The sequence below is a fragment of the Bos mutus genome, chromosome 10, assembly GCF_027580195.1.
Source record: "Bos mutus isolate GX-2022 chromosome 10, NWIPB_WYAK_1.1, whole genome shotgun sequence".
NCBI classification, from domain to species: Eukaryota; Metazoa; Chordata; class Mammalia; order Artiodactyla; family Bovidae; genus Bos; species Bos mutus.
This window is the reverse complement of record NC_091626.1, coordinates 23281919-23306858: the sequence shown is the minus strand read 5'-3', so window position 1 is coordinate 23306858 and position 24940 is coordinate 23281919. Positions and strand designations below refer to the sequence as shown.

At 40.9% G+C, this 24940-nt stretch overlaps 3 protein-coding genes across 9 annotated transcripts in view; 2 read left to right on the top strand and 1 right to left on the bottom strand.

Annotated features, from left to right (window-relative positions):
* The window catches only part of BBOF1 (basal body orientation factor 1), a 45868-nt gene extending 42752 nt beyond the window's left edge, over nucleotides 1–3116 (top strand). Inside the window, exon 12 of the mRNA XM_070377531.1 lies at nucleotides 3069–3116. Coding sequence (XP_070233632.1) covers nucleotides 3069–3080 — 12 coding nt within the window. The 3' untranslated portion in view covers nucleotides 3081–3116. The remainder of the gene's footprint in view (nucleotides 1–3068) is intronic.
* On the bottom strand, nucleotides 66–20200 carry ALDH6A1 (aldehyde dehydrogenase 6 family member A1). Of its 2 annotated transcripts, XM_070377528.1 has the most exons (13): nucleotides 19996–20125; nucleotides 15808–16091; nucleotides 12627–12686; nucleotides 11002–11076; nucleotides 10670–10831; nucleotides 10367–10445; nucleotides 9674–9976; nucleotides 8074–8195; nucleotides 6586–6775; nucleotides 6208–6389; nucleotides 4718–4897; nucleotides 4349–4447; nucleotides 66–2523 (listed from the first exon to the last, which is right to left on the bottom strand). In XM_070377528.1, exons 5-13 carry the CDS (start codon nucleotides 10781–10783, stop codon nucleotides 2419–2421), a joined length of 1374 nt encoding a protein of 457 aa, XP_070233629.1. In that variant the 5' UTR covers nucleotides 10784–10831; nucleotides 11002–11076; nucleotides 12627–12686; nucleotides 15808–16091; nucleotides 19996–20125; the 3' UTR covers nucleotides 66–2418. The 2 variants fall into 2 exon arrangements, with proteins under 2 accessions (XP_070233629.1, XP_070233628.1); XM_070377527.1 differs by lacking the exon at nucleotides 15808–16091 and having other exon boundaries at nucleotides 19996–20200.
* A 147-nt stretch (nucleotides 20201–20347) lies between these two features.
* The window catches only part of LIN52 (lin-52 DREAM MuvB core complex component), a 113018-nt gene continuing 108425 nt past the window's right edge, over nucleotides 20348–24940 (top strand). For all 6 annotated transcript variants that reach the window (XR_011465595.1, XR_011465596.1, XM_070377548.1 and 3 more), the window contains exon 1: nucleotides 20348–20672. Coding sequence is in view for 2 of the 6 variants with exons in the window: in XM_070377549.1 (XP_070233650.1) it covers nucleotides 20642–20672 (31 nt within the window). In the remaining 4 variants the exon portion in view is untranslated. The remainder of the gene's footprint in view (nucleotides 20673–24940) is intronic.

Below are 24940 nucleotides of genomic sequence, written 5' to 3'. Positions count from 1 at the left end.
CACTACAGGCTAGCAGATAAAGGCATTGTAAGGAAGTATGGTATCATAAAAAAACAAAACAAAAACAGGGTTTCAAGAGCTTTTTACTTGTAATTTGTTGTACATAATCAATTAGTACAATGTAGAATCTGAGAAATTTCAAATGAGGCCACATTTTTAGCTGCTACTAGCATGAACTATACAGACTTTTTTTCCATCTAAGAAATAAGAAAGTCTTCTGAGTAGCAAATAGCTAGCCAAATGAGTTGATTCTGATAATAGCAACACAGTTCTGATGAGTTAGCATTTCTTAAAGAGTGATTTCCCTTAAATGTAAGGAAAACTTAGGTGTCTCTGTGATTACATTTAATTCCACTTGGAATTTAGACAAAAATGACCTTTCATTCAACCCAGTAGTTGTTGGACTGGATTAAGTATTACTGTCAGTTTCCAGCTGTAATAAGAGATAAAACAAGGAGCATTCTATTACAAAATCATAAATTTCTATTGCCTCACCTTTAGGAAGGCAGACCTCCTCCCTAAAAAAAAAAAATGGGCCAGTAGGGTCATAAAACATATTTTATTAAAGTTCAATCACCTTAAGTGATTGAAGGTTGTGACTTTCTATCTAGCAGGTGGTAGTAATATTAAGCCTAAAATCCAGAGTGCACAAACATTTTCAAGGTTTTTATCATCCTTAATTCATTAAATAACCCCCATGGAATAGGTTAGTATTATCTATGTAACTAATGAGGAAGCAGAAAAATTAATGACCCACATCATCTGCCTGACAACCAGAACTCTATCAGAAATGAGAAGCCGTCTCCTAGTTTAGTGGGTGAAGACCATATCAGAAAGACAGGATTCAGCCAGCATGGTAGAGCACAAAGAATCTATTCTGTTTAGTACATAAATTTCTGTTCTGACTTAAAGTTGAGCTATAGCAAAGAAACAAAAAGCATAAAGATGTTTGCAGAAGAGCTGTTAATGCATTTCTTCTACTACCTCACACAGAGAGAGCTTTGAAATTTCTTAGGCTCTAATCAATTACTTTACATTAAGGGTTCTTTCATTAAAAAGTTATCACAAATGAGAAATGCAGGCAAGAGAAAAGCACAATATAAAAACTTCAACAAGTAGTATCAGGTTAGACTTACTTTAGGTAAGAATCTTGCTCACACTTGGAGAACACTTGAGTTTGAAGGTTCTGGGTCTCTATTCCAAAAAGTGGAAATTTTGTTTTCCCCTTCCAAACTGGAAGAATCAGGAAGAATTTTTGTCTTGGAGAATTTAACAGTGTTAACCAAGGTTGTATCTTTAAGGGTGGTTCATTTTCTCCAACCCTTTGTTACTTAAAGTAGAGTACCAGGAGTCCTAAGAAATGTTCTGGTCTTGTCCATTATACTGATTTAGTCAGGATTAATTTTATTTCAAAGTGCAGAATGGTGGTTAAAACTTGTTTTCAGAAATAAATTTTGGAAGAGAAAAATACTGTAAAACATATAGGTAATATTTCTTCAGGTTCTTGTTCAACTAATGAGAAAAAGGCATTGCCTTTTTTTTTTAACCATTAATCATTTCTTAATAAATGTAAGATCTTGTTGAACATAAAAACAAAAAAAGAGTCTGGCTGACTCTTTTGATTTCTGGGCCTAATATAACTTTTGAAATAGTTTTCTTAAAAACAAAGCAAAACCTGCTGGCATCTAAGTTAATGACTGAAGCACTAATTAGTGATTACTAAAGCAAACCCTGAAATGTAACACTTGGCACAAACAACAAAAAGTTGATTTATCCAAAAAGTTGAGGTATCCATAGTAAGTGGTTTTAAGAAGCAGGAACAGTGACAATGGTAGAATTTGTGATCATGAATCACTAGGACAAAGTGGCATTCAGCAGGAAAGAAAGCAGCAGTTGTCACAACTGTGGGATAAGCAGAGATGGATTATGTCTTTGTAACGTGGGATAAATGAGAGGCTCCGCAAAGCTGGCAGAGGGGTCTGACCCACTGGCATTTATGTAGGACTGTGTTTCAGGATCAACCAAAGGGTGAATTATTTTTGACCTATGTCTCCTTCCAAGAGCTCCTCTTCCTTGGGCGATCTTCTTTACACGCACTAATGTTCCCTCCACGTCATTTATCAGAAATGGGGAGAATTTTTAGAAAACAGGTCTAAGCTCTTATTCCAGAGAAGCATTTCACAGTTAGAACAGTGACCTCAAAAATAAAATTATGAAGAGCAAGTGAAAATCTGGTTTCAGAGTTACACTAGGAGTCTCCCTATTAGCAACTTAACCGGGGTCAATGGTCCTGAGAAAGACTTTAGTTACAAGGTATTCCAATCCCAGGGATCTGATCTGAGTAAAGTAGGCAGTTGGAGTTGGTCAAGAATAAACAGTGATTACTCAGTATGCACCGAGTCTGGAACAGACTTGTTTCTAACGGCCCATGGTAGGCATGACTACAGCAGGTGAGGAAAGAGAAGCATCTTCTTCTTTCCATTGAGAAGTGATAGTCTTTAGCTGAGTATAGAATTGGATGCCCTACAGAGAACAAAGAAAAAAAAGAGTTATCATATATGCCTGGGGGTTTCATGATTCTTCTTTTAATCAACTTTTGAAGGAGGTATTGTGAAATGTTATTCATGTTCCTACTTGCAGAATAGGTACAACCAGAATTCAATAAATTATTCATGAGATAATCTATGTAAAACACTTAACATATTACCTGGCACATAGTAAAGAGTCAAATCTTAGCTATCATTATGCTAAAACTAGCCAAGAACATCTAAATGGAAAAATTGGACAATGTAAACTGTTAAACTTGTATTTATTTTATAAGAATAGGCTTGAGCAAAAGAGAATAGAGTGTACAAATTTAACACACAAAATTACTAGCAAGCTAGAAGAGTACTGTTAGAACACAACTCACTAGCTTGATTAAAATACACCTCTAGAATTAATAGACAAAATCTGGGCCATGTTAATATAGTGAAAACAATTTTAGAGATTATTACATACTTTTAATATAAGATACAACTAAAGTTTACATTTTATTATGTAAGAATACCTTTATGTCTTCTTTACAGAATGCAAAATAGCAATTTAATTACCTAAGGATTTAAGACTTCAAACACTACATAAGGTCAGTCTTTTACTCTACAAAGCCTCACTTACTGGTTCACTTACTAGAGTAACTTACAGTAATTAAACAAAGGCACGGGGCGGGAGCGGGGTGGGGGGGGGGGTTGAAAAAAAAACCCCAAACCAACAAACTTCTAAGCAACAGTTTTACTCTGCTTCCCTTGAAAGAAATGTCTAATAGTATCAAATTAATCATTTTTACAAAAGCTGTGACTAATGCACAAATTGGATAATCCATCTCGAAACAATGAGTGCTGTCTTAACCAGTTGGCCACACTGTCATACTCTGCTATGTAATCCCACCGTTAATTTATTATTAACCTATAAAGGGAGACCTGTATAGAAAACAAGTAATTTTTACTGAAGGTTCCAAAACAGCTGTATTTCTGTGGGATTACAAAGAACTTTTCACTAGGCCATTTGTCCAACATGTATTTGGTTACTTGCTCTGGTGCTACATCCTTCAGATAATAATAATTACAGTGTGATAAGGGCTTCTTAACATGAGTTAAATAGTCTCATTGACTTGCCTCTGTCTACCTCTCTAACCTCATCTCTTACTACTCTCTCCCTCATTCACTCACTGGGCTCCAATCCATTTCTACTGTTTGATCAAGCCATGCCTGGTCTTGCTTTAGGGTATATGCACAAGTTGAAGGATGTGACAATGGTGGTAATTTGGTTCCAGATCTGCTTTATATAGTTATTTTTTATTTGATGCTATACTTACAGCATTTATTATATTTAGAATATTATTTAATATACAGAAGGTGCTCAATAAAAGTTTTAATAAATGAGTGACTAACAGGAAATGTGTGGTGGGAGCACTTGAGGGACATACCCAAGCCAGCACTGGAGGGGATGGTGGTGAGAGGTGACTTTCTTTAGCAAGTCCACACTTTAAACTGGTGGTTAACAGTCAGATGAAGGAGGGCAGAAAGGGGATATAGGAAGAAAGGGTCATAGGCAGAGGAGAGGGCATATACAAAAGCTTGGACTTACTCATGCTCTTCCCCCAAAACTCTGTTGCCTTGAGTTATTCAGGAACTAGCAAACTTTTATTAACTTTTGTTGTCTTTTCTAGGGAACCTACTGACAAGCACTGCTGAACAACATATAACCTCACAGAAGCTGCAGGCAGTCCCTTTCTTGCAGAATCCTTGTTTCTGAATATGTTCAAGAGAGTTTCTTAGAGGAAAAATATTTTTTTAAAACTTGAAGTTACCTGTTTGCCATAGAAATTGGTGTCTCCCCTGAAGGAAGCGCGAGAGCCCGTGAATGAGAACATTGGCAAAGGCACTGGAATGGGCACATTCACCCCAACCTAAAGCAGAACAAAGCCACATCAACTACTAAGAAAAAGACTCCACGAAGGAACTCTCCATTTAGAAGCACAAGTGCCGGGCATCAGAGAGACGAATTTAACTACCCACCTTCCACCCGATCCTCCATCCCATGAGCTTTTATTCCTGAGGAAGAAATGGGGCATCAAGGGAGAACAGAGGGCAGTGACTGATCACTGTTTACCTTCTCCCCTTACACAGGAAACTGTACACATGGCTACAAGAATCTCCTAAAAATTCTGTTCACAAACCTGTCCAACATCCACCAGGTGGGAATATTTCCGAGCAGTGGCTCCATTGGTGGTGAAGATGGCTGTTCCATTTCCATATGGGTTGTCATTTACAATCTTGATGGCTTCATCCAAAGTGTCTGTTTCCAGAACTACAAGAACTGGGCCAAAAATCTCCTCCTTGTAACAGGTCATGTTTGGCTGCCAGGAGTGATGCATCGGAAAAGAAGTCAGTATTTTTTTCTTATTTGGTACTTTATTACCCACAGCTTACATGCACAATTTTTAGGTTAGTAATCTCTTTTCATTTTAAATCACCTGTAAAAAAAAAAAAGTCCTTTCTTGCCATGCTCCATCTTCCAAGCTACCAATCATAAGTAACTTGAAACTCGTATTTCTACAATGACATAACTACACTCCTTTCCTTTATGCACTGTATTTTTTGATCTTATGACCCATCACTAGCTTCCTGATTTGTGCCTGTATTACTTGTTTACACAACTGTTATGTTACTGAAAAGCTACTTGAAAATTCATTTTAGAAATCAAATATATATTAAAAACATAACAGGAGAATTTTTCTATTTAAAGAAATCCTGTGGTAAGTTTTCTGTAACATAAATAATCCTTTCTTATTCATTCCTTTGCCTCCTAAATGAGTCTGTCCATTTTTATTTTGGTATCAGGTCACATTAAACATTCAAAACATCTTTCACCACTGTCGCTGTGTTTGAAGCTGGGTAAGTGGATTTTTCCTCAGTGATTCTGTGGCAAAAAAATCTCATAATTTCTATTATACTTAGATTCAACTCTTGATTATTCAGGATTATAATAGGAATAGTGGGGATATATGAACTTCAAAAAAAAACCTCTCAATGTAGTCATTAATTTTAGATAAGCAACTTTCAGAGTTTTGATAAATAAAAATTGACACCAATTCTTTTTCTTTCGTTGTTTTCTGGTGAAGATGCACGTATTTAATAAACATTGAAAGTGAAGTGAAAGTGTTAATCACTCAGTCGTGTCCAATTCTTTGCAACCCCATGGACTCTGCCCTGCCAAGTCCATCTGTCCATGGAATTCTTCAGGCAAGAATACTAGAGTGGGTTGCCATTCCTCCTCCAGAGGCTCTTCCCAACCCAGGGATTCAACCTGGGTCTCCTTCATTGCAGGTGGCTTCTTTACTGCTGAGCCAGTACTGGGAGGGCTCAATAAACACTGGGTGGTTGATAGACTGTATTTGTGACAGAGGCTATTTATTCCTGCAAAGCCAAAAATATTCACTTTTTATCCCTTAACGGAAAGTTTCCAACCACTGATATAGTGGAAAGAGGTTGGGAGTCAGGAGGGGTGACTCATTCAGACTTGAGATAAAATAATTGAGTAATTCTGGCAAGAGATGAGGTCTCTAGTCATTAAATGCCTTCATTTATAAATTAGAGGAATGAGATTCCATTGTCTCCAGTGGTGCCTTCAGCTCATATGTTTGTGAAATAAATAATTCACAGTCACCTTGACATTTGAAATGATGGTTGGCCCAACAAAGTTCCCATTTTCATAACCTTTGACTTTAATACTTCGCCCGTCAAGAAGGATGGAAGCTCCTTCCTTTGTTCCACTATCAATCAGATTACAGACACGCTCTTTTGCCTGGGGGGTGATCAGAGGGCCAAGATCAGCTCCAGGCTGGTCTCCTGTAAAACAATACAGAAGTATTTAAGGTCTTTATGAACATAAATGATGAGTGATAACTAAAGATGAATCTGAATGACAAGTAGTCCAGTACAAAGAGAGGCAGTGGTAAGAATAAACATGATTGCTCCCACTGGACAAGGCCAATGCAAAACCCAGAGCTTAGTGCCAGAGATGCAAAGTCTAAAAGTTGGTTACCTGCATTCACTCTTAGTTTTTTGGCACGTTCTACCAGCTCTGGCAGCCACTTCTTAGCTTCTCCCACAAGGATTGCTGTTGAAAGAGCCATGCAGCGCTGACCAGCAGCTCCAAATGCTGCCCCAACCAACTGGTTCAGGGTGTTTTCCTTATTCGCATCTGGCATGACTACTCCATGGTTCTTGGCTCCCTAAGGAAATACAGAAAGTACATGAATCTTCCTTGGTAAAATACAATTAGGCTAAGAAATTAAACAATCTAAGTTTTCAGATGAGAATTTAAGAAAAGGACTTGAGAATTTATCCTATGCTGCTTTGAAAGGAGATTTATTATCATTTTGATATTGCTTAAATCCTGGTAACACTGAGTAAGTCTCCAAGTTACTTTTTCTTCACTTTCTCAGCTGAAAAGCTGACAGGTGTTTATTTAGATCAAAACTATTATTTTTTTTAAAAAACCCACCCCAAACAAAATACTGTCTCAATCACATTCAGATTGACAAGGTAAACACTTCATCTAGGAACCAAGGAGAACCCCCTTCTCTTTTCTAAGTTAGGTAGGAAAGAATCTGTTGTTTGTTAGGGTTTCCAGTTATATGAAGAGCAGCCTCATAAATTTCTATGTAGGATGATACAGGGTCATTTCCACATATTTACAGATATAGCTATAGTTGAATACATGAATAGATACCTTGTCTGCTACTTAACTGTATTGCGTTGCACAGAGCATTGATGTTAGACATAAAACACATATCGACGAAATATGTAGTGAACCAGCAGGGGCATAAATCAAACTGGCCAAAACACATCCAGCCGTGAAAAGAAATACACGGGCGTATCATGACTAGTTTCCAAGCCTGTGGATAGGTGGCTTCCCTTTCTGCAATATTAGTGGAAGAGTAAGAATGGCAACTGGACACTATATTTAGTATCAAATGACCACAAAGTATTTGGCAAGGATCTAGTCACTAAGGAACAGCAAAACTGTGCAAGCAAGTAAACCACACTCAGATATTATACAGGGATATTTGGCTCTTTACTAAACCACAACCACCACAGTGACTTAAATAGCCTAGACTCTTAGGGAAGATTATATCTTTAACATTTATAGTTAGGATTTGCGTTAAAGGCAGGAAGGATGAGGGCTAGCTGAAAGCATGGGATGAAGGGATAAATAGGGCCAGAAACAGATTTTGGGCTGAAGCCCAAAGAATCTGAATATCTTTCTTAAGGAGAAATGTGACTTTATCACCGAGATTACCTGGATAAAATAAAAGGTAATTAAAGTGACTGAGAATAAAACTCATCACAAGGTTTGTGGTTAAAGGGAAGACAACCAGGATGAACTGTGAATAAAGAAACACTGGCATTAGAGTGGGATGAGTGGTCTGGCATTAGAGTGGGATGAGTGGTCCCTCTGCTGAAGGGCTTTTTCCAGGTAATTTTAATACATACAACAGAATTTGGGGGAAAAGGAATAAGAAGTCACCATATTGGCTTGAACTCTCTTGCCATGTCTTGACCCTCGCTCGAAGATGTACTCTCCTGCCTGGTTGGATCCCACAAAACTGATTGCTTTGATATCCGGATGATCGCAAATAAAATTTACAGCTTTAAGAAGAAAATAAATGATTATCACAAAGGAAGAATGGGCTTCTCAGAATAGCAAATTTGTCCTTTTCTCACTGCTATTGAATGAGAAGTTTCATACTTTTGTTTTCTTGCCCTGGAATCCCCTTTGGAGTTCTGTCCTTGTTCTCTTAAATTCTTTCATTTTTTTTTTGTCACACAGCACTGTTAATCGGATCTGAGTTCCCCAACCTGGGACTGCACCTGCCCCCTCCTCCAGTGGAAGTGTGGAGTCTTAACCACAGGACCGCGAGAAGTCCCTCTCTTAAATTCTTCAAACTACAAATTCTATTTAACCTCTTCTCTTTCATTATTTTTCCCAATTGTTAGTCCAGAATTTTTACTTTAACTCTGAAAGCTACCCAATACAATATTGTAATTAGCCTCCAATAAATAAATTTATATTAAAAAAAAAACTCTCAAGGCTACAACTCCTATTTTCCTCCAAAATAAAAGCCTTTCAATACTTGACTCCTCCTTTTGTCTTTTATGAATACGATATTTCCTCAACTGTCACTTGTACTGGAACTCTCAGATATTACTGGGCCCTCATGTGAGAGGCAATAGAGCACAGTATTTAAAAGTAAAAACCATGGTTGGCCTGTTTACATATACACATCGCAACTTTTGACGGTTTCTAGCAACATGACTTTGGGCAAAATCAGCTGATTTCATTATGCCCCAATTTTCTCATTTGTAAAATGGAAAGATAATAGTACCTACTTGAAAGAGTGATTGTAAAGATTAAATGAGATAATAGATGGAAGGCATTGGAACAGTGCTTGAAACAAGGAAGCACTTTTTAAGTATTAGCCATTATTATATGAATCAGAAGGACTTCGGTACCTCTGTGGTCTATAAATTCTGAGTTAAATAATGTTAAGTCCCTTCAGTGCTGCTGCTACTGCTAAGTCGCTTCAGTCGTGTCCGACTCTGTGCGACCCCATAGACGGCAGCACACCAGGCTCCCCCGTCCCTGGGACTCTCCAGGCAAGAACACTGGAGTGGGTTGCTGTTTCCTTCTCCAATGCATGAAAGTGAAAAGTGAAAGGGAAGTCACTCAGTCGTGGACTCTTCGAGACCCCATGGACTGCAGCCCACCAGGCTTCTCCGTCCATGGGATTTTCCAGGCAAGAGTGCTGGAGTGGGGTGCCATTGCCTTCTCTGAATCCCTTCAGTATTGAAATGAAAACTTACTCTTTAATTTTACCTATCTTGCCCCAACCATAGTTCTTTGCCCTAATATATTCTGTAGGGCAAGAAGCACTGCTACTCCCCAGTTAGTTACCTTGGCACGGAGATGGCAAAATAGTCAACAAATATTTTCTTCAAACATGGAGGTTACTTATTATTAGTAAATCCCTTCATCCCTAAAACACCCTAAAACACCCCATCACTGACTCAACACCTTGGTTTTTGGTAGCCAGATTAATAAGTGCCAGGTCCAGAGGGGCAGGTACCTTCATGTTGTCCATGGATGATATTCAGTGTTCCATCAGGGGCACCAGAGTCCTGAAACAGCTTGGCGAGAAGCATAGTTGCTCCAGGGACTCGCTCTGATGGTTTCATCAGGAAGGTATTTCCACACACCATGGCCATGGGAAACATCCAAAGAGGGATCATGGCAGGAAAATTGAACGGAGCGATGCCTGCGCACACCCCCAGAGGCAGACGGTAGGAATAAAGGTCCATGTCTTTGGTGATGGATGGCATGGTCTCCCCCAGCATGAGGGATGTCACACTGCAGGCATGCTCAACCACCTCTGGAACAGAGAAGCAGCAGTCAGGCGAGCAACTCTTCACACTGCCCAGTACTTAGCTTCGTCATGCTCTAGTCAGCCCTGAGTGGCAAGGCCAGTGACAGACGGAAAAAGCACTGATTCACTATGTGAAGAGGTTGCATGAAGTGAGACCATCTGAATGGGAAGAAGGCAGTGAAACACATAAACCAACTGGAAGATCACTGGAGTACAATAATGAAGTAAGCCAGTAGCATAGATACCCAGGTACTGTCATTTCACACAAGTATTAGGATATCATGGGAGAGCAAAACCTACATAAAGGAAGCAGCAGTCCCCCACTCTGGGGGACTCTTATCTTCCTTTGCTTCTTCCCAGTGTCCCTGAACTCCCCTAGAGGGACCCCCTGCTTACGGAGGCCTCGAAACACATCTCCTTCAGCATCCGCCAGGGTCTTCCCTTGTTCCAGCGTGATCAACCTGGCAATTTCTTTCTAGAGAGAAAACACACAGAAACCAACGCAAGGATGTGCCTCCCCTTAGTTCTCAGGCAGCCAGAAAGGAATAAAAGTCAAGGAGAAGTTGTTGGAGGGAGAAAGCCATGATCTATGTCTCTCTGGATTGTACAGTTAGGGAGGGCAGCTCACAGGGCCACTATGAGAGTGACAAGTAGCACCTAAATAACACTTTGGGAAATTATATCATTCAGCTTTCTTACCAAATTTTCTTTAATGAGTTGTTGGTAGCGGAGCAGGACCTGCTGACGGCTTAATATTGAAGTGTCTGCCCACGCGGGAAAAGTACGTTTGCAGGAAGAAACTGCTGCATCCATTTCGGCCTTGGTGGACTCAGGGACCCGACCAATGACCTCATTGGTGGCCTGATGGAAAAGGCAGCACATCAATCATCTTTGTCCCTGCCCCACCTTCTTCGTATAGCCACAGGGGCAGCGATATGTGCTTCACAATAGAGACCCAGGTCCTTATTTTTCCCACTGTGTTTCCAGAATTCTAGGCTAATGAGTTCAGGCCCCAGAGCAGCTTTCCTTACGGGATTGTGGATGTCGATCCATTTGTCACTTTTGGATTCAATAAATTTCCCATCAATGAAGAGTTTTACAGTTGGCTGGGGGAGAAAAAAAATAAATACAATACTTATATTAGTTAATTGCTTTACTTCTCTCTTTCCCTTTACAAGGAGAAAAGAACTGGGGTTGATAACTAAATTTTCCATTTTCTAGAAATGTCACCACTATGAAAGAGATACACAATATACTCTTCTGCAGAGCTTATTAAGACAGGGCAGAACCTCTTGATACTGTGATCTCTCTGTAAATGGAAAATTCCCTGTAATCACACAGTGGAACTTCATGAGTAAACATACGTCACTGAGAAAGTGAAAGTCGACTCCATGGACTGTAGCCCACCAAACTCCTCTGTCCATTGAATTCTTCAGGCAAGAACACTAGAGTGGGTAGCCATTCCCTTCTCCAGGGGACCTTCCTGACCCAAGGACTGAACCCGGGTCTCCTGCCCTACAGGCAGATTCTTTACCATCTGAGCCACCAAGGAAGCCCATGTCACAGACAAGCTTATACTAAAAAAGCAGCAGACTCTGTGTTAACAAATGTTAACTATTATGATTTGTTGGCCCAGCTGACTTTCTGGCACATTACCATGAGCATGCCTTATCTTATGATCAAAATATTTTTAAAAACATTTCTATGTGTAGCTTTTCTAAGAAGCAGCTTGTTTTCATTAAATTTTCAAACGTGGTCTGTAGGCCAAAAAAGGTGAAAGACTACTGTTATAATATGTGCATGCTTCTACCCCAACAGGATTTGGAGCATCAGTCCTGACAGATCAGGTTTAGTTACTGCAAATGGCTAACACACAGTAGGTCTGTAAAAACAACTCTAAAGGTTGTAAAGAAGACAACCTTTGAGGCAGGGTCAAGAAAACCTTTAGAAGTCATGAAAATGTTTGTATCTTTAGACACAGTAATCCCAGTTCAGAAGGGAAATAATATAAAAGAAGCAAAAATAACCAAAAAAAAGATATAAATAAATGTTAGTTTTATAATACTGAAAAAAAGGAATAAATTTAAATGTTATTTGTGAAAATTATTAGATAGGCATTAAGAGTCATAGTCATGGTGGCTCAGGCGTAAAGAATCTACCTGCCAATGCAGGAGACATGGGTTCGATCCCTGGTCTAGGAAGATCCCATGTGCCACGAAGCGACTAAGCCCGTGTGCCACAACTATTGAACCTGCACTCTACAGCCTGGGAGCCGCAACTACTGGGCCCTTGTGCCACAACTATGAAGCCTGAGTGCCTTAAAGTCCGTGCTCTGCAATAAGAGAAACCATGGCAATAAGAAGCCTGCGCCCTGCAACTAGAGAGGAGCCCCTACTGGCTGCACTAGAGAAAAGCCTGTGCAGCAATGAAGACCAGCAAAACCCCCAATAAATAAAATTATTAAAAAAAAAATCACAGTCATAAAGATCACTTTGTAATACTAGAAGTGCTTACAACGTAACAGACATAATACAAGATAAGAAAATCAAGATAGAAAATTTCAGATAAACTCTGATCACAATGATGTAAAGAAAATACCCCCAAACTGTACTGGATTCCTTTTCAGAAGTCAACCTTTATTACCAAATAAACTCACCACTGAAGACGAAGAGAAGGAGGATGCTGGCTGCCAACTGGAATTCACCTTGGAAGAGACCTGGGAGGTAAAAGAATGATTATTTTGATAAATGAGAGCAGAAAATTATTAAAAACTTAAGTGAATGGCCACTATCTGCTCAGTATTCTACTAGTTACTATGGGTATATGAAGAAGGACTTGGTGTTTGCTCTCAAGGGTCATATAATCTTTAAAGAGAAAAGCTGTGAGGCTGTGGGACACAGCAAACTATGAGAGAACAAAAACTCATAACAATCACGTGTTCAATTTCTAGGATAGTCTTGATTTAAAAAAGATGTTTTTTGGTCATTAGACTGTATTTTTCTAGTTTTGGCCTGATAAATGTAGTCACCTTAAATCTAAAAATAAGAAAACATCTAAGATGGGATTCCCTGGTGGCTCAGACGGTAAAGCTTCTGCCTGCAATGCGGGAGACCCGGGTTCGATCCCCGGGTCGGGAAGATTCTCCTGGAGAAGGAAATGGCAACCTACTCCAGTATTCTTGCCTAGAAAATTCCATGGATGGAAGGAGCCTGGTGGACTACAGTCCATGGGTTCACAAAGAGTCGGACACGACTGAGCAACTTCACTTCACTAAGATGGTGTCTAACACAATAGGTGTTGAATATAAGATAGTATATAACCAAGTGTCAAATATATGTATAATATGCCCATACTCATACTTAAACATGAGTGTTCATAGTAGTTTTCCTGGTAATAGTGTAAAATTTGGGAGCAACTCAAAGGTTGGATGGGTGAATAGGGAAACTAGTATGGTATATTCAGATATTAGAATACTACTCAGCAATGAAAAGGAATCAACTATTGATAAAGCAACATGGATAATTATAATAATTATACTGAGTGAAAGAAGTTAGACTTAAGAAGAGTACCTATATAAAACTAGAAAATGTAAACCATAGTGTCAGAAAGCAGATCAGTGGTTACCTAGAGATGATGGTGGAAGAAAAGATGAAGGTCAGAGGGAAACATTTTGGGGCAATTCATATATTCACTATCTTGATTGTGATGTTTTCACAGGTGTATACAAATACTAAAACAGTAAATTACACATTTTATCTTAGATCAATTTTATTTTAATAAAGCTATTTTTAAAAATGCCACATACACCTAAGAGGAAAAGAACCTGTTATATTTAATAGAATTTAATCAGCAAATGGTTAGGGTGGGGGGATCAGTTAAAATAAAGTCACTCTCAAAAAATAGTTTGTATATATGTTAAGGAAGTTAATTTAAGAAATACAGAAGTCTAATCGAAGTGAGCAAACTAAAATACTCAAGACTGGAATATAAAAGGAAGGTGTAGTCTAATAACCTATTACCTTATCTGAAGAGAGACCACGTTGACCAAAGAGTTTAGGGATGCATAAAGTACAAGAATTTGTTTGCGTGCCGACAGCACTATCCAGAGGAAAAGGTGCTGGTCCTCTGGGCCAGCAGTCTGTCAAAATGCCTAGTCTGCGGCTTCTCCTTTCACCACAAAAGCTATTTCAAACCAGCAAACCACCATGTCTTATAGCCACGTTCCCAATACCAACATAGTACCCGGTATACAATAGGTGTTCAACAGCTATATTGCCTGATGTTCCCCACCCCAGACTTGGTTAGGTGTATTTTTCTGTACACCTAGCAGTCAGTATTTCCCTATTGAGTTTATTTGTCTGTGTTGTAATAGCCTAGGTACTTGTTTTTTACCCCAAGACTATAAATTCCACGGGGACAGGTACTGCATCTTATTTACCTACTTTATAGCATTACTAGATCAAGACTGTTCAGGTATGAAAAACAGCTTAGCAAGTAGTTGGTGCTCATTAAACATTGCTACTATTATTGTATTACTATAAATATTATCTGCTCACATTCCTTGCTGTTTCAAAACATACCACTTTTCTTAAAATTTTCAACTCTGTTCCTCTCCCTCTCACTGAGCTAATCTTATTTTTTCTACTTCAGAGGAAACAGAAACCACGAGATGGAAACTTCCTCAACTTCCTACTAGTAAGCCTACCAAACTGACCAATACTCATCATCTTTTCCTTTTACCTCTTATAGAGAAGGCAGCTACCAAGGTTCATGAAGACAGAGTAACTGGGAGACAGAGGTACACAGTCAATGTTTGACTGAAGAAGTATGTCTTCCAATTTAAGGCTAATCTCTGAATCTGTGCTCTGAAGTCAACTGTTCCTCCTGCCTCAGACACTTCCACCAACTATCCTTTCTTTCCTGTATCTTAAAACCTCTCTCCATCCAATAGAAAGGGTTCTCTATACGACTTACCATTATTTCCTCATCTCCTACTAGCTCCTCAATCAACTCCTACCTTTATGACTGAACGCCAGAACACCAGTGACTTCCTCCATACAATGGACTCTTCTCAGTCCTTCTTGTACTTGACCTCTCAGCAGAGGTGAAGAGTTAACCAGACCTTCTGTCCCAAATCCCCTCTCCACTTATATTCTGTGATGCCCTGGTATCTTTTCTATCTCTCGGGCCACATTTTCTCTGCCTTCTTTGTTGACGCCTTCTCCCATACCTGGCCTCTAACTGCTTGAGTTCTTGAACAAGGAGAGTTGGGACCTTGATTTCATTAACTCCAGTGACTTAATTAGCTAGATCCTGGTGATGCCCAAATCTTTAATTCTTCACCAGAATCTTCCTCATCAGGTAATACTTACATAACTGTTGTTACCACATCTCTACTTGGATATTATTTAGGTCCATGTTGGAAAAAGCTGACTTCCTCATTGTCCTTCCACCAATCAGCTCTGTTTCCTACAACCCACCTTTCAGTGAATGGGGCTAATATCCACCTAGGTGCCCAACCAGAAACTTAAATGTCACCCTAACTCTTCTCTCTCTCTCCTCAGTGAATCAAGTCCTGGCAATCTGTCCTCCCAGAAGTCTTGGGAATGCAACCCTTTTCTTGCTCCCTCTTCCCACTCTACACCATCATTGTCTCTTACCTGGGTTTCCGAACAGATAATGACTCCTAACAGGTCTCTCAGCCTTCAATCTTAAACCTCTGATTCTTGTTTCCACTCCAGAGCCAAAGGGTCTTTTTAAAACACAAACTTGGTCAGATCATTCTTTTGTTTAAAACCCACCAATGGCTTTCCGTTGTCCTTGGGATAAAGACTCACCTCGGTGTTGCTTAGAAGATTCTACATAGTATCTTTACTTCTCTAGTTTCCTATTTTGCTGCTCTCCTCCTTGCTCTCTCTATGCTCCGGGCATTCACAACATGTTTTGTGCTCACACTGCCCTTGCACGTGCTGCTCCCTCTTGCCTGGAGTTGTTTCATCCCATTTGCTTGGCTCACGTCTATTCTTGAGCTCCCTATCACTTTGAGTACAGGTACAGGTCAGTTCTGTAGGCTTGCTAGTAGGAAGTTGAGGATGTTCTCATCTAATGGTTTTAGTTTCCTCTGAAGTAGAAAAAACAAGGTTAACTCCTGTGAGTGAGCGGTATAGTAGCAGTTGGAAGTTTTTAAATCTCAATATCAGGTCGAGGCTAAGTACCTGATTATGGGGTTCACCTGAATTCCTCTAGTTCTCTTATCACACTAGAGAATAGCATTAAGTCTGTCTTCCCTTAGAACACTAGAGAGTTTTGTCCTCATCACCTGGTAGCATTCCTGGACTAGAGTAAGTACTCAGTAATATTCTGCAGAATCAAAGAATACACCCAAGCAACTGTGGGATATTAATTTTGTTTCATGTAAACTCTCTTACTGGCTTCTCAGGTGGTGCTAGTGGTAACGAACTCGCCTGCCAATGCAGGAGACTTAAGAGACGCAGGTTCAATCCCTGGCTCGGGAAGATTCCTTGGAGGAGGGCACAGCAACCCACTCCAGCATTCTTGCCTGGAGAATCCCATGGACAGAGGAGCCTGGTGGGCTACAGGTCATAGGTTTGCAAAAAGTTGGACACGGCTAAAGTGACTTAACACACACACAAACTCTCTTATAGGGCAGAAAATGTACAGTTCAGCCAAGGAGAGCATTCTAGGCCTCTTAATTTCATTCTGTCACGTGCATATAGCCTCCCTGCTGTCGAGAGGGCATAATAAAACATTGTCATTTAGTTTTTGACTAAATGATAGTCATTTAGTCTTTTCTTCATTTTCCAAAACACACTCATTAGTACTGTTACTGAAGAGAGCTATCCTATGTCCAGTCACACCAAACTTCTTGATCTCTAGATGTTTATTTCACACTTGCTATTTTCCTTGGCAGGAACTCCCTTCTCTGGCCAAAGGCCTCCTACTCTTGCAGTACTCAAACGGAGATCAACTCCTTTTGGAAGCTTTTCTAGAATTGCACAGGTTGAGTTTGGGGCTCTTTCCATAGGTTCCTGCAGTACTGTGTGCAGTCTTATTGTTTAGCACTTATTGCATTACAGTAGGAAAGCTTTCAGTGAATATTTTACTTATCTCTCCTTTCCCAAAGTTTGAGCCAGTGTCTGACACAGAAAGAGAGGCTTAGACTTAAGTCCTGAATTCTCAGCAACATCTGTTACTAGGTGGGAAACCTTGGATGACCTTTAAGATTGCCGGGTGAAATATCAACAACCTCAGATACACAGATGATACCACCTTAATGGCAGAAAGTAGAGAGGAACTAAAGAGCCTCTTGATGAAAGTGAAACAAGAATGAAAAAGCTAGTCTAAAACTTAACATTCAAAAAACTAAGAAGATGACATCTGGTCCCATCACTTCATAGCAAATAGATGGGGGAAAAAGTGGAAACAGTGAGACTTTATTTTCTTGTGCTCCAAAATCACTGTGGATGGGTGACTGCAGTCATGAAATTAAAAGATGCTTGCTCCTTGGAAGAAAAGGTATGACAAACCTAGACAGCATATTAAAAAGCAGAGACACTACTATGCCGACATAGGTCCATCTAGTCAAAGCTATAGTAGTCATGTATGGATGTGAGAGTTGGACAATAAAAAATGCTGAGTGCTGAAGAATTGATGCCTTCAAACTGTGGTGTTGGAGAAGACTCCTGTGAGTCCCTTGGACTGCAAGGAGATCAAACTCCAGTCCATCCTAAAGGAAATCAGTCCTGAATATTCACTGGAACGACTGATGCTGAAAGTGAAGTTTCAATACTTTGGCCACCTGATGCGAAGAGCCAACTCATTGGAAAAAACTCTGATGCTGGGAAAGACTGAAGGCAGGAGAAAGGACAGGATGAGATGGTTGAATGGCATCACTGACTCAACGGACATGAGTTTGAGCAAACTCTGGGAGGTGGTGAAGGACAGGGAAGCCTGGCGTGCTGCAGTCCATGGGGTCACACAGAGTCAGACACGACTTAGTGACTGAACAACAACAACAACTTACTTCATTAATTCTAATCTTCACAAATATTCTCAAAACTAGGAAGTGGTGGAGCTGGAATAGAATCCAAGTATGATTGTGAAGCCTGTGTTCTTTCCACTGTATCACTGAAGAAAGTCACTGAGTCATATTAAGACTAGTTTTCTTTAAATGGGAATGATAATATCCGGATTGCCAGACTCTGGACTACTCTCAAACTATCATGTTACAGTAACTCCTAATTGGCTTAGGATTCTTATCTCTGTTCTTTTTCAGGTCAATGCAGAAGTTTCTGCAAATGAATCAGAAAAAAGTGTTTATTTCCAAAATAAAGTACTTGGGGAAGGAGATTCTTTTCCTTGATACAAAGGACAACATAGTTTTTTAAGGCTCTCAATGACTTGTGATGGCGGAAAAGGCAAAGGAAAAAAGCCAATTTAATAAAAGATTTCCGGGAGAAGTTGGTAATGGAAAATATAGGGTGGAAATTTTGTTTTCTGACTACAAAACAAAAAACAAAACAAAACCTAGAAAAACAGAACCAGGATTACAACAAGAAATATGAGTTAGGCCAGATCATTTGATAAATCCTTCCAATCCATTCACTGTCCCATTAAATAGCATATTTAAACAGGAACCTTTGCGGACTCTGCTAAGAATCTTAAAAATGCAGTCTCTGGAGTAGAACTCACTGAACCTGATAAATACTAATGTTATCTATAAGCCCAGAAATACAGAGGAAGAAGTTCCCAAGCTGAACATGAGTAAGAAAAGCAAAGCTGTTTCTTGCAGGTTTGATAATGTTGCCTCATAATGTAAGTCCTTGCTAGGCTTGAACAACGGGGAAAGGCTATGAACAACTGGAAACAGCTACAGGCCTCAGGCATGTAGCTCCTGTAGCTCAACCACCTGTCCTTAGGCTAGCTTCAGAGAAGACCTGAACACCCCCACCCCATTCCAACCCCAGGGGCAGAGCTGAGTTACACTAAGCTGACTTCCGGCTTCGCTGGTGGCTCAGACGGTAAAGAATCCACCTGCAATGCGGCAGGCCTGGGTTCGATCCCTGCGTTGGGAAGATCCCCTGGAAGAGGGCATGGCAACCCACTCCAGTATTCTTGCCTGGAAAATCCCCATGGACAAAGGGGCCTGGCGGGCTACAGTCCATGGGGTCGCACAGTGGAACACGACTGAGCGACTAAGCACAGCACAGCACAAGCTGACTCTGGGGTGGGAACGTGGAACTTACACTTGTCTTCCTTGGTTTCCATTTTCTACCACCTATTTTAGAGATGTTTAATTCTTTGCACGTGCTTGGAACAAACTAGGAGCATTAACTATGTGTCCTTATTCAACGCCAACAAAACACTGTAACTCTGCCAGAAAGTTAAACAAAGTCTTGGCAAGCAAAGGCACAACAGTCCACAGCCTGTGGAACATGCAAAGAGCCACAGCTGGGGAAAACAGCTCAGCAAATGACTGCTTTTGGGAAAACGGAGTGAACATTCCGAGAAGGAGATTCAAAGTTCATTCACTGACCCTCGCCCCTCGTGTGCTTCCTGGCTCCCGCCCCCTGGCCTTTACCTCGGACTGCAGACCGTGAAGAAGGGTGGGGGAGGGGGACAATTTGGAGGTTCCCGGCCCAATGCTAAGACAGGTGACCAGAAGGGGAGTTCCTAGGGCAGAGAGGTGGCTGGTGCAGAGGTGAAAGGGAAGACGGTGGGCAGACCCACAGAGGTGAGAGCAAGAGAGTGTCGGCAGGGACAGGGCAAGCCTCGAAGAGGAGAGTGGGCCAGAGCCAGAAAAGGGGGCAGGCTCAAGAATAAAAGGGCCAGGGCTGAGTCCCGGGCTGGGTCCAACGAAGGCGGGTACTGAGTGAGGTGTGGGACAGGACCGCACAGGTCCGATGGGCACAGAGAAGGGTCAGCCATGAAGGGGCTGGCTCAGAGAGCGGATGGAAAGGACGAATTTCGAGCTTCGCAACCCTTTGGCGCCACCCTCAACTCGCCTGCAGGATCCGGGCCCGCAATGCAGCCGCCGCCGCCGCCACCGCCACAGCCGCCATGGCTCTGGGTTGCCTCTTCTCAGCCTCCCGCACCTCTACAGTCTGAGACCGTCCAGAAGCTCTACTGCTGCCAGGCCTCCCCCGTCCATCCTGCCGCACCTCCTCACTGGCGGAAAGGACAATCTCCCCTAGCCAATTACTCGCCCTAACGACTGACTCCGCCCCTCAATCCCAGCCCTGGGGGAATACGATTGGTCAGAAGTGATAGCGCTCTCGCCTTGCTCTACCTCAACAAATTCTGTTGGCGGAGGTGTAGGGAAGACATGGCGCTACTCGCGGGGTTCTATATCGAGCACATGAGGAAGACGCCCCCGAATCCGGAACTGCGATTGGCCAAAGGCACAACCGCGGCCCCGCCCACTCACTGAGGGAAGTAAATAAGTTCCATCAAGACTTTTTGCAGTAGCTCCGCCTCATCCTCTGCGCGAGGGGAGGTGTGGCTAGCACCGGGGGGCGGGTCTATGTAAAGATTGTCTCTATAGGGGCGGGGAGACGAACCCGGCTCCTGGGTTTGAGGGTAGGGTTTCTCTTTGGGGGCGTGGCTTACGGATCCAAGCTTTCCCGCCGACGGTTGGCCACGTCACGTGACATGGGTTGGAAGATGGCGTCTCCCACGGACGGTAAGAACCGGCTAGAGACCTTTTGCCTGCCACATCCTTCTGCCCTCTGCTGGGAACTTCCGTTTCCATCTGCCACTCGAATTTACATTTCTTTCGTGGGATCTTCTCCTTTCCCTTCCACTTCTTTTCTAAGCGATGTGGCTGCTTCTTAAGCTCTCCGGTTCTTCACAGCGGCTCCAGAGGTTCCTGGTTTCTTCTCAGTGTACCAGGCAGATGGAGGAGGGCGCCCGCTTGGGACCTTTTCTGGGCAAAAGGACGAGGGTCGCCCTGGTCCTCCTTTAGCCTCATTTGGGTGAGGCTGATGGCCGAGGAAGAGATACTGATGAGGAAAAGAGGCGCCTTAGTGTAGCTTTCCCCTCCGGGCGCCTCACTGAAAAAGGTCAGTTCTTTTCTCTTTGAGCATCTGGAACGATTTTTTGATTCTCTTAAGCGCTAGCTAGGGTTAGTGGCTGACCTCATCCCGGGATTGAACCACAAGAGAAAAATAATTCTCTCCTGTCTCCTTAGATTGGGACCGTTGCCCTGGCAGCTAGGGAAGCAGGAGACCCTCTCGGTCCCTAGCTGTGAGTCCCGAGGAAAATAGAACTGAGCTTTTTAGCGTAGTCATGTACACGTCTCTACCTCTCTTGTTTCTGGTTTATGAATTGTTTCTTAAGGCTGAGTGACTGAACGATTTCTGTTTATATGTTGTCTAAGATGCAACTCATCTCAGATAGCAATTGATTGGTTTTGTTGTACCCTCAGGCTTTTGCTCTCCGTTCTGTTTTAGGATTAAGGTTTTGCAGTCATTTCTGAACTGTTTTTGCTTCGACTATTCCATCCCCACGTCCATTTCACTGATATGTAGTTTTCTCTCATTTTGTGTTTGGAAGGAATCTTGAGAGTTCATTTCAGGAATGAGGAACTTGTGGCCAGAAAAGCTATACTGAGATCCTACTTTATGAAAGGCGTTTTACTAGGTGCGTTGTGAGAGAAGATTAATCAAACATGTAAACACTTTGGCAGTTTCAGGTCTCATTTAAATGTCACCTCCCAGAGAGGCTTTCACAGAACACAGTATCTGGACTTGCCCCTCTTCACCATTATTCACTCTCAGTACCTTCATCGACAGAATAGTTTATTTGTTAAGTTTGCCCCTTTCAGTCCAGATTGAAAATTCCAAGTCTGTTTCGTTGGTAGTTGGATCTCAGGGCTTACCACAGTGCCTCACCTACTGGCAAGCAGTAAGTCTTCAATTCATGTTTATTGAAAGAATGATTAGATATATGCTTAAATAATATTTTAAGGTTTTTGAGCATGGGTTCATACTGTATGGGGCTTCCCTGGTGGCTCAGCAGTAAAGAATCCGCCTGCCAATGCAGGAGACACGGGTCCCTGGGTCAGGAAGATCCCCTGGAGAAGGAGATGGCAACACACTCCAGTATTCTTGCCTGGGAAATCCCATGGACAGAGGAGCCTGGCAGGCTACCGTCCATGGGGTCGCAAAGAGCTGGACATGATTTAGCTACTAAACTACTGTGACAAGCAACCACATACTGTATAAGAAATTATGGATATTGAAAGTCAAAAGAGATTCTTGATCCTGCCTGAGTGCTCTCTTGTTAAAAATGAAATGTCTTTTTTTTTTTTTTTTTGCCAGGAAAAAAATAAAGAGCATTTAAAAAGTTAGCCAAGGGAATATGGAGTTGTTTGGGTGTAGACTTTCAGATTGGGAACATAAAAAAGTTGTAGCAATGGATGGTGACGACGGTTGCAAAGCAGTCTAAATGTACTTAATGCCACTGAACTGTACACTTAATACTGGCTAAAATGGTATGTTTTATGTATATTTTACCACAGTTGAAAAAAAGTCAGCCAAGTGATAGAAGTAATGGCTATGAAAATTTTTAGCTTATAACTAAGTTGTCTTTATATTTTTGTTCCTTATGTTTGATTTTCCCTTCTCTCAATTTCTTTTCCTTCCTTTGGCCAGGAAGAATATTGGAAATGTATTTTTTTTCCTTTTGCCTTTTAACCATATCCACTCTCTCTATTGGCACGCTTGACTTTAAAAGTTTTCATGCTCATCTTTTGCATAGCTTTATCCTTTTCCCTCTAATCTTTTTAATCTGACAAAAACAGGTTAAGCACTGTGAACTTAAATTTTGCATCTAAATAAGTGTCTTATCCTAAAATATACTACTGCCTAGCTCTCTTACTTCTATTTTTAGAGTTCCACCTGTTTCTGTCTATAAGATTTAATTAAAATTATCTTGCTATGAAAAAAAGTTTAGATCTTTTACTGTTTCTCTTTTTAATGCTTAATTTGCTGGGACCTCCTTGAAAAGGAGAAAATTGAAGTCTAAGTCATTTATTACTTAATGTATGAGAATAACACAGTGAGTCAAGTTATGCCCCAGACTGTGGTCATGTATCATAAGGTCATGCTTATTGGTTATTTAATCCTACCCTCAATAAGTTTATTTTTGTTAAGCTTGAACTTTCCATAAGTAGCATTCCTTGGAAGTTTGAAAATTGAAATTTTGTGTTTCACATATCTAGTTAAGGCAGTTTTTTAGAGTTGAGTTCTTTACCAATTAGAATGCCAATGGAAATTTCCTTAGAGTAAATAATTGGTTCAGCTAACATCCATCTTCTCACAGCGGTACAATAAAAAGGAAGGAAGAATAAAGGCAAAATTTTTTCTCCTTTTGATGAAAACACTTAGGATTTACTCTTTTAACTTTCGTGTCTGTCATACAGCAGTGTTAGCTATAGTCATCATTACACCCCTAATACTTATTTACCTTGTAACCTAAAGTTTGTACCTTTTGACCACTTTCCTCTAATTACCCCTCTTCTTACCCCCACTTCTGATAACCATGAATATGATCTCTTTTTCTGTGAGTTTGTCTGTTTGCTTGTTTTAGATTGCACTCATAAGTGAGGTCATACTATATTTGTTTTATTTCATTTATCATAATGCCTTCAGGGTCCATATAGGTTGTCACAAGTGACAGGATTTCCTCATTTATATATGGCTGAATAATATTCCATTTGTGTGTGTGTGTGTGTATTTTCAAACTTCCTTTATCCATCAGTGAACATTTAGGTTGTTCCCATATCTTGGCTATTGTAGATAATCCTGCTGTGAACTTGGGAGTTCCTTAGACTATTGGGAGGAAATTTTGTTTAGAGAAAAGGACATGTTGAAAGGTTTTATAAATATGTACATTTTCTGGGGGGTGAGTTCATAGCTTTTTTTTTCAGATTTTCAAAAATTTGGCTTACCCAGAACATGTTAAGAACCACTGTTTGTATCATTAAATTAGCTGATTTATGCAGCTAATTAGTATACTGAGCATAAAGTATGTACTCAACAAATGTTAACTGTTGTTGTTAATATTAAAACACTTTCTGTGTTCTAGGGCAAGAGTGGAGAAGAAATGGTGTCAAAAAATTAGGCAGGGGCTGGGTCATATAGGATTTTATAGGTCACAGTAGGTATGCATTCATGAATTTAGCTGGAAAGAAGTCTTTTAAGCTGGAGAGTGGCTTGAACTGATTGACATTTAACTTTTTGGAGAGTAGTAAGAATGGGAGCAGGGAGACTGGTAAGAGCCTATTGAAGTGGTCCAGGAGAGAAGCTATAGTTCCTTGGTTAATTAATGAAATTTCAGAGTGTGTTTTAGGTAGAAACTACTGGATTTACAAATAGATTGGTAATGGAAGCATGAAAGAAAGGGAGGCATGAAGGATGACCCCTGGGTTTTTGGATTGAGAACTGGAGTTGATGGTGGTGCTGTTTACTGAGATGGAGAAGATAGGAATTATGGTTTTTCACATATGTTAATAGAGATGTCACATAGCCACTTAGATATATAACTCTGAAGTTCGGGAAAATATTGGGGCTGGAAATAGAAATATGGAGTCCTTGGCATATAAATGGTGGTAAAGGGTATGGGACTAGATGAGATTTCCTTGGGAGACTTTCAGTCGAGAGTGAAGCCAGCCTGGGGTGGGCCCTGAGTGGAAGGGGAGACTGAAGGAATCAGTGAGGAAGGAGAAGAACCAGCATAGTGGTTTTGTAGAAGCTGGAGTGTTTGAAGGAGAGTGGTTAGTGAGTGGATGCTGCAAAGGGGTCACATAAGAGAGAACAGAGAAGTGACCACTGGATTTAGCAACACAGGTCATCAGTGACCTCCGTGACAGCTGTTTCCATGCATGTAGTTTGTGGTAGGCTAAAGAATGTGAGGTAAGGAAGAGGAGACAACAGGATGGACAGCTGA

Excerpts from the sequence above, each read along its gene's own strand:
- ALDH6A1 (XM_070377527.1), bottom strand. The coding sequence starts at position 20,052 with ATGGCGGCTGTGGCGGTGGCGGCGGCGGCGGCTGCATTGCGGGCCCGG. Across the intron at positions 12,687-19,995 it reads TGCGGGCCCGGATCCTGCAG|GTCTCTTCCAAGGTGAATTC; the intron begins GCGAGTTGAGGG and ends TTTACCTCCCAG. Across the intron at positions 10,832-11,001 it reads GGATCGACATCCACAATCCC|GCCACCAATGAGGTCATTGG; the intron begins GTAAGGAAAGCT and ends CTTTTCCATCAG.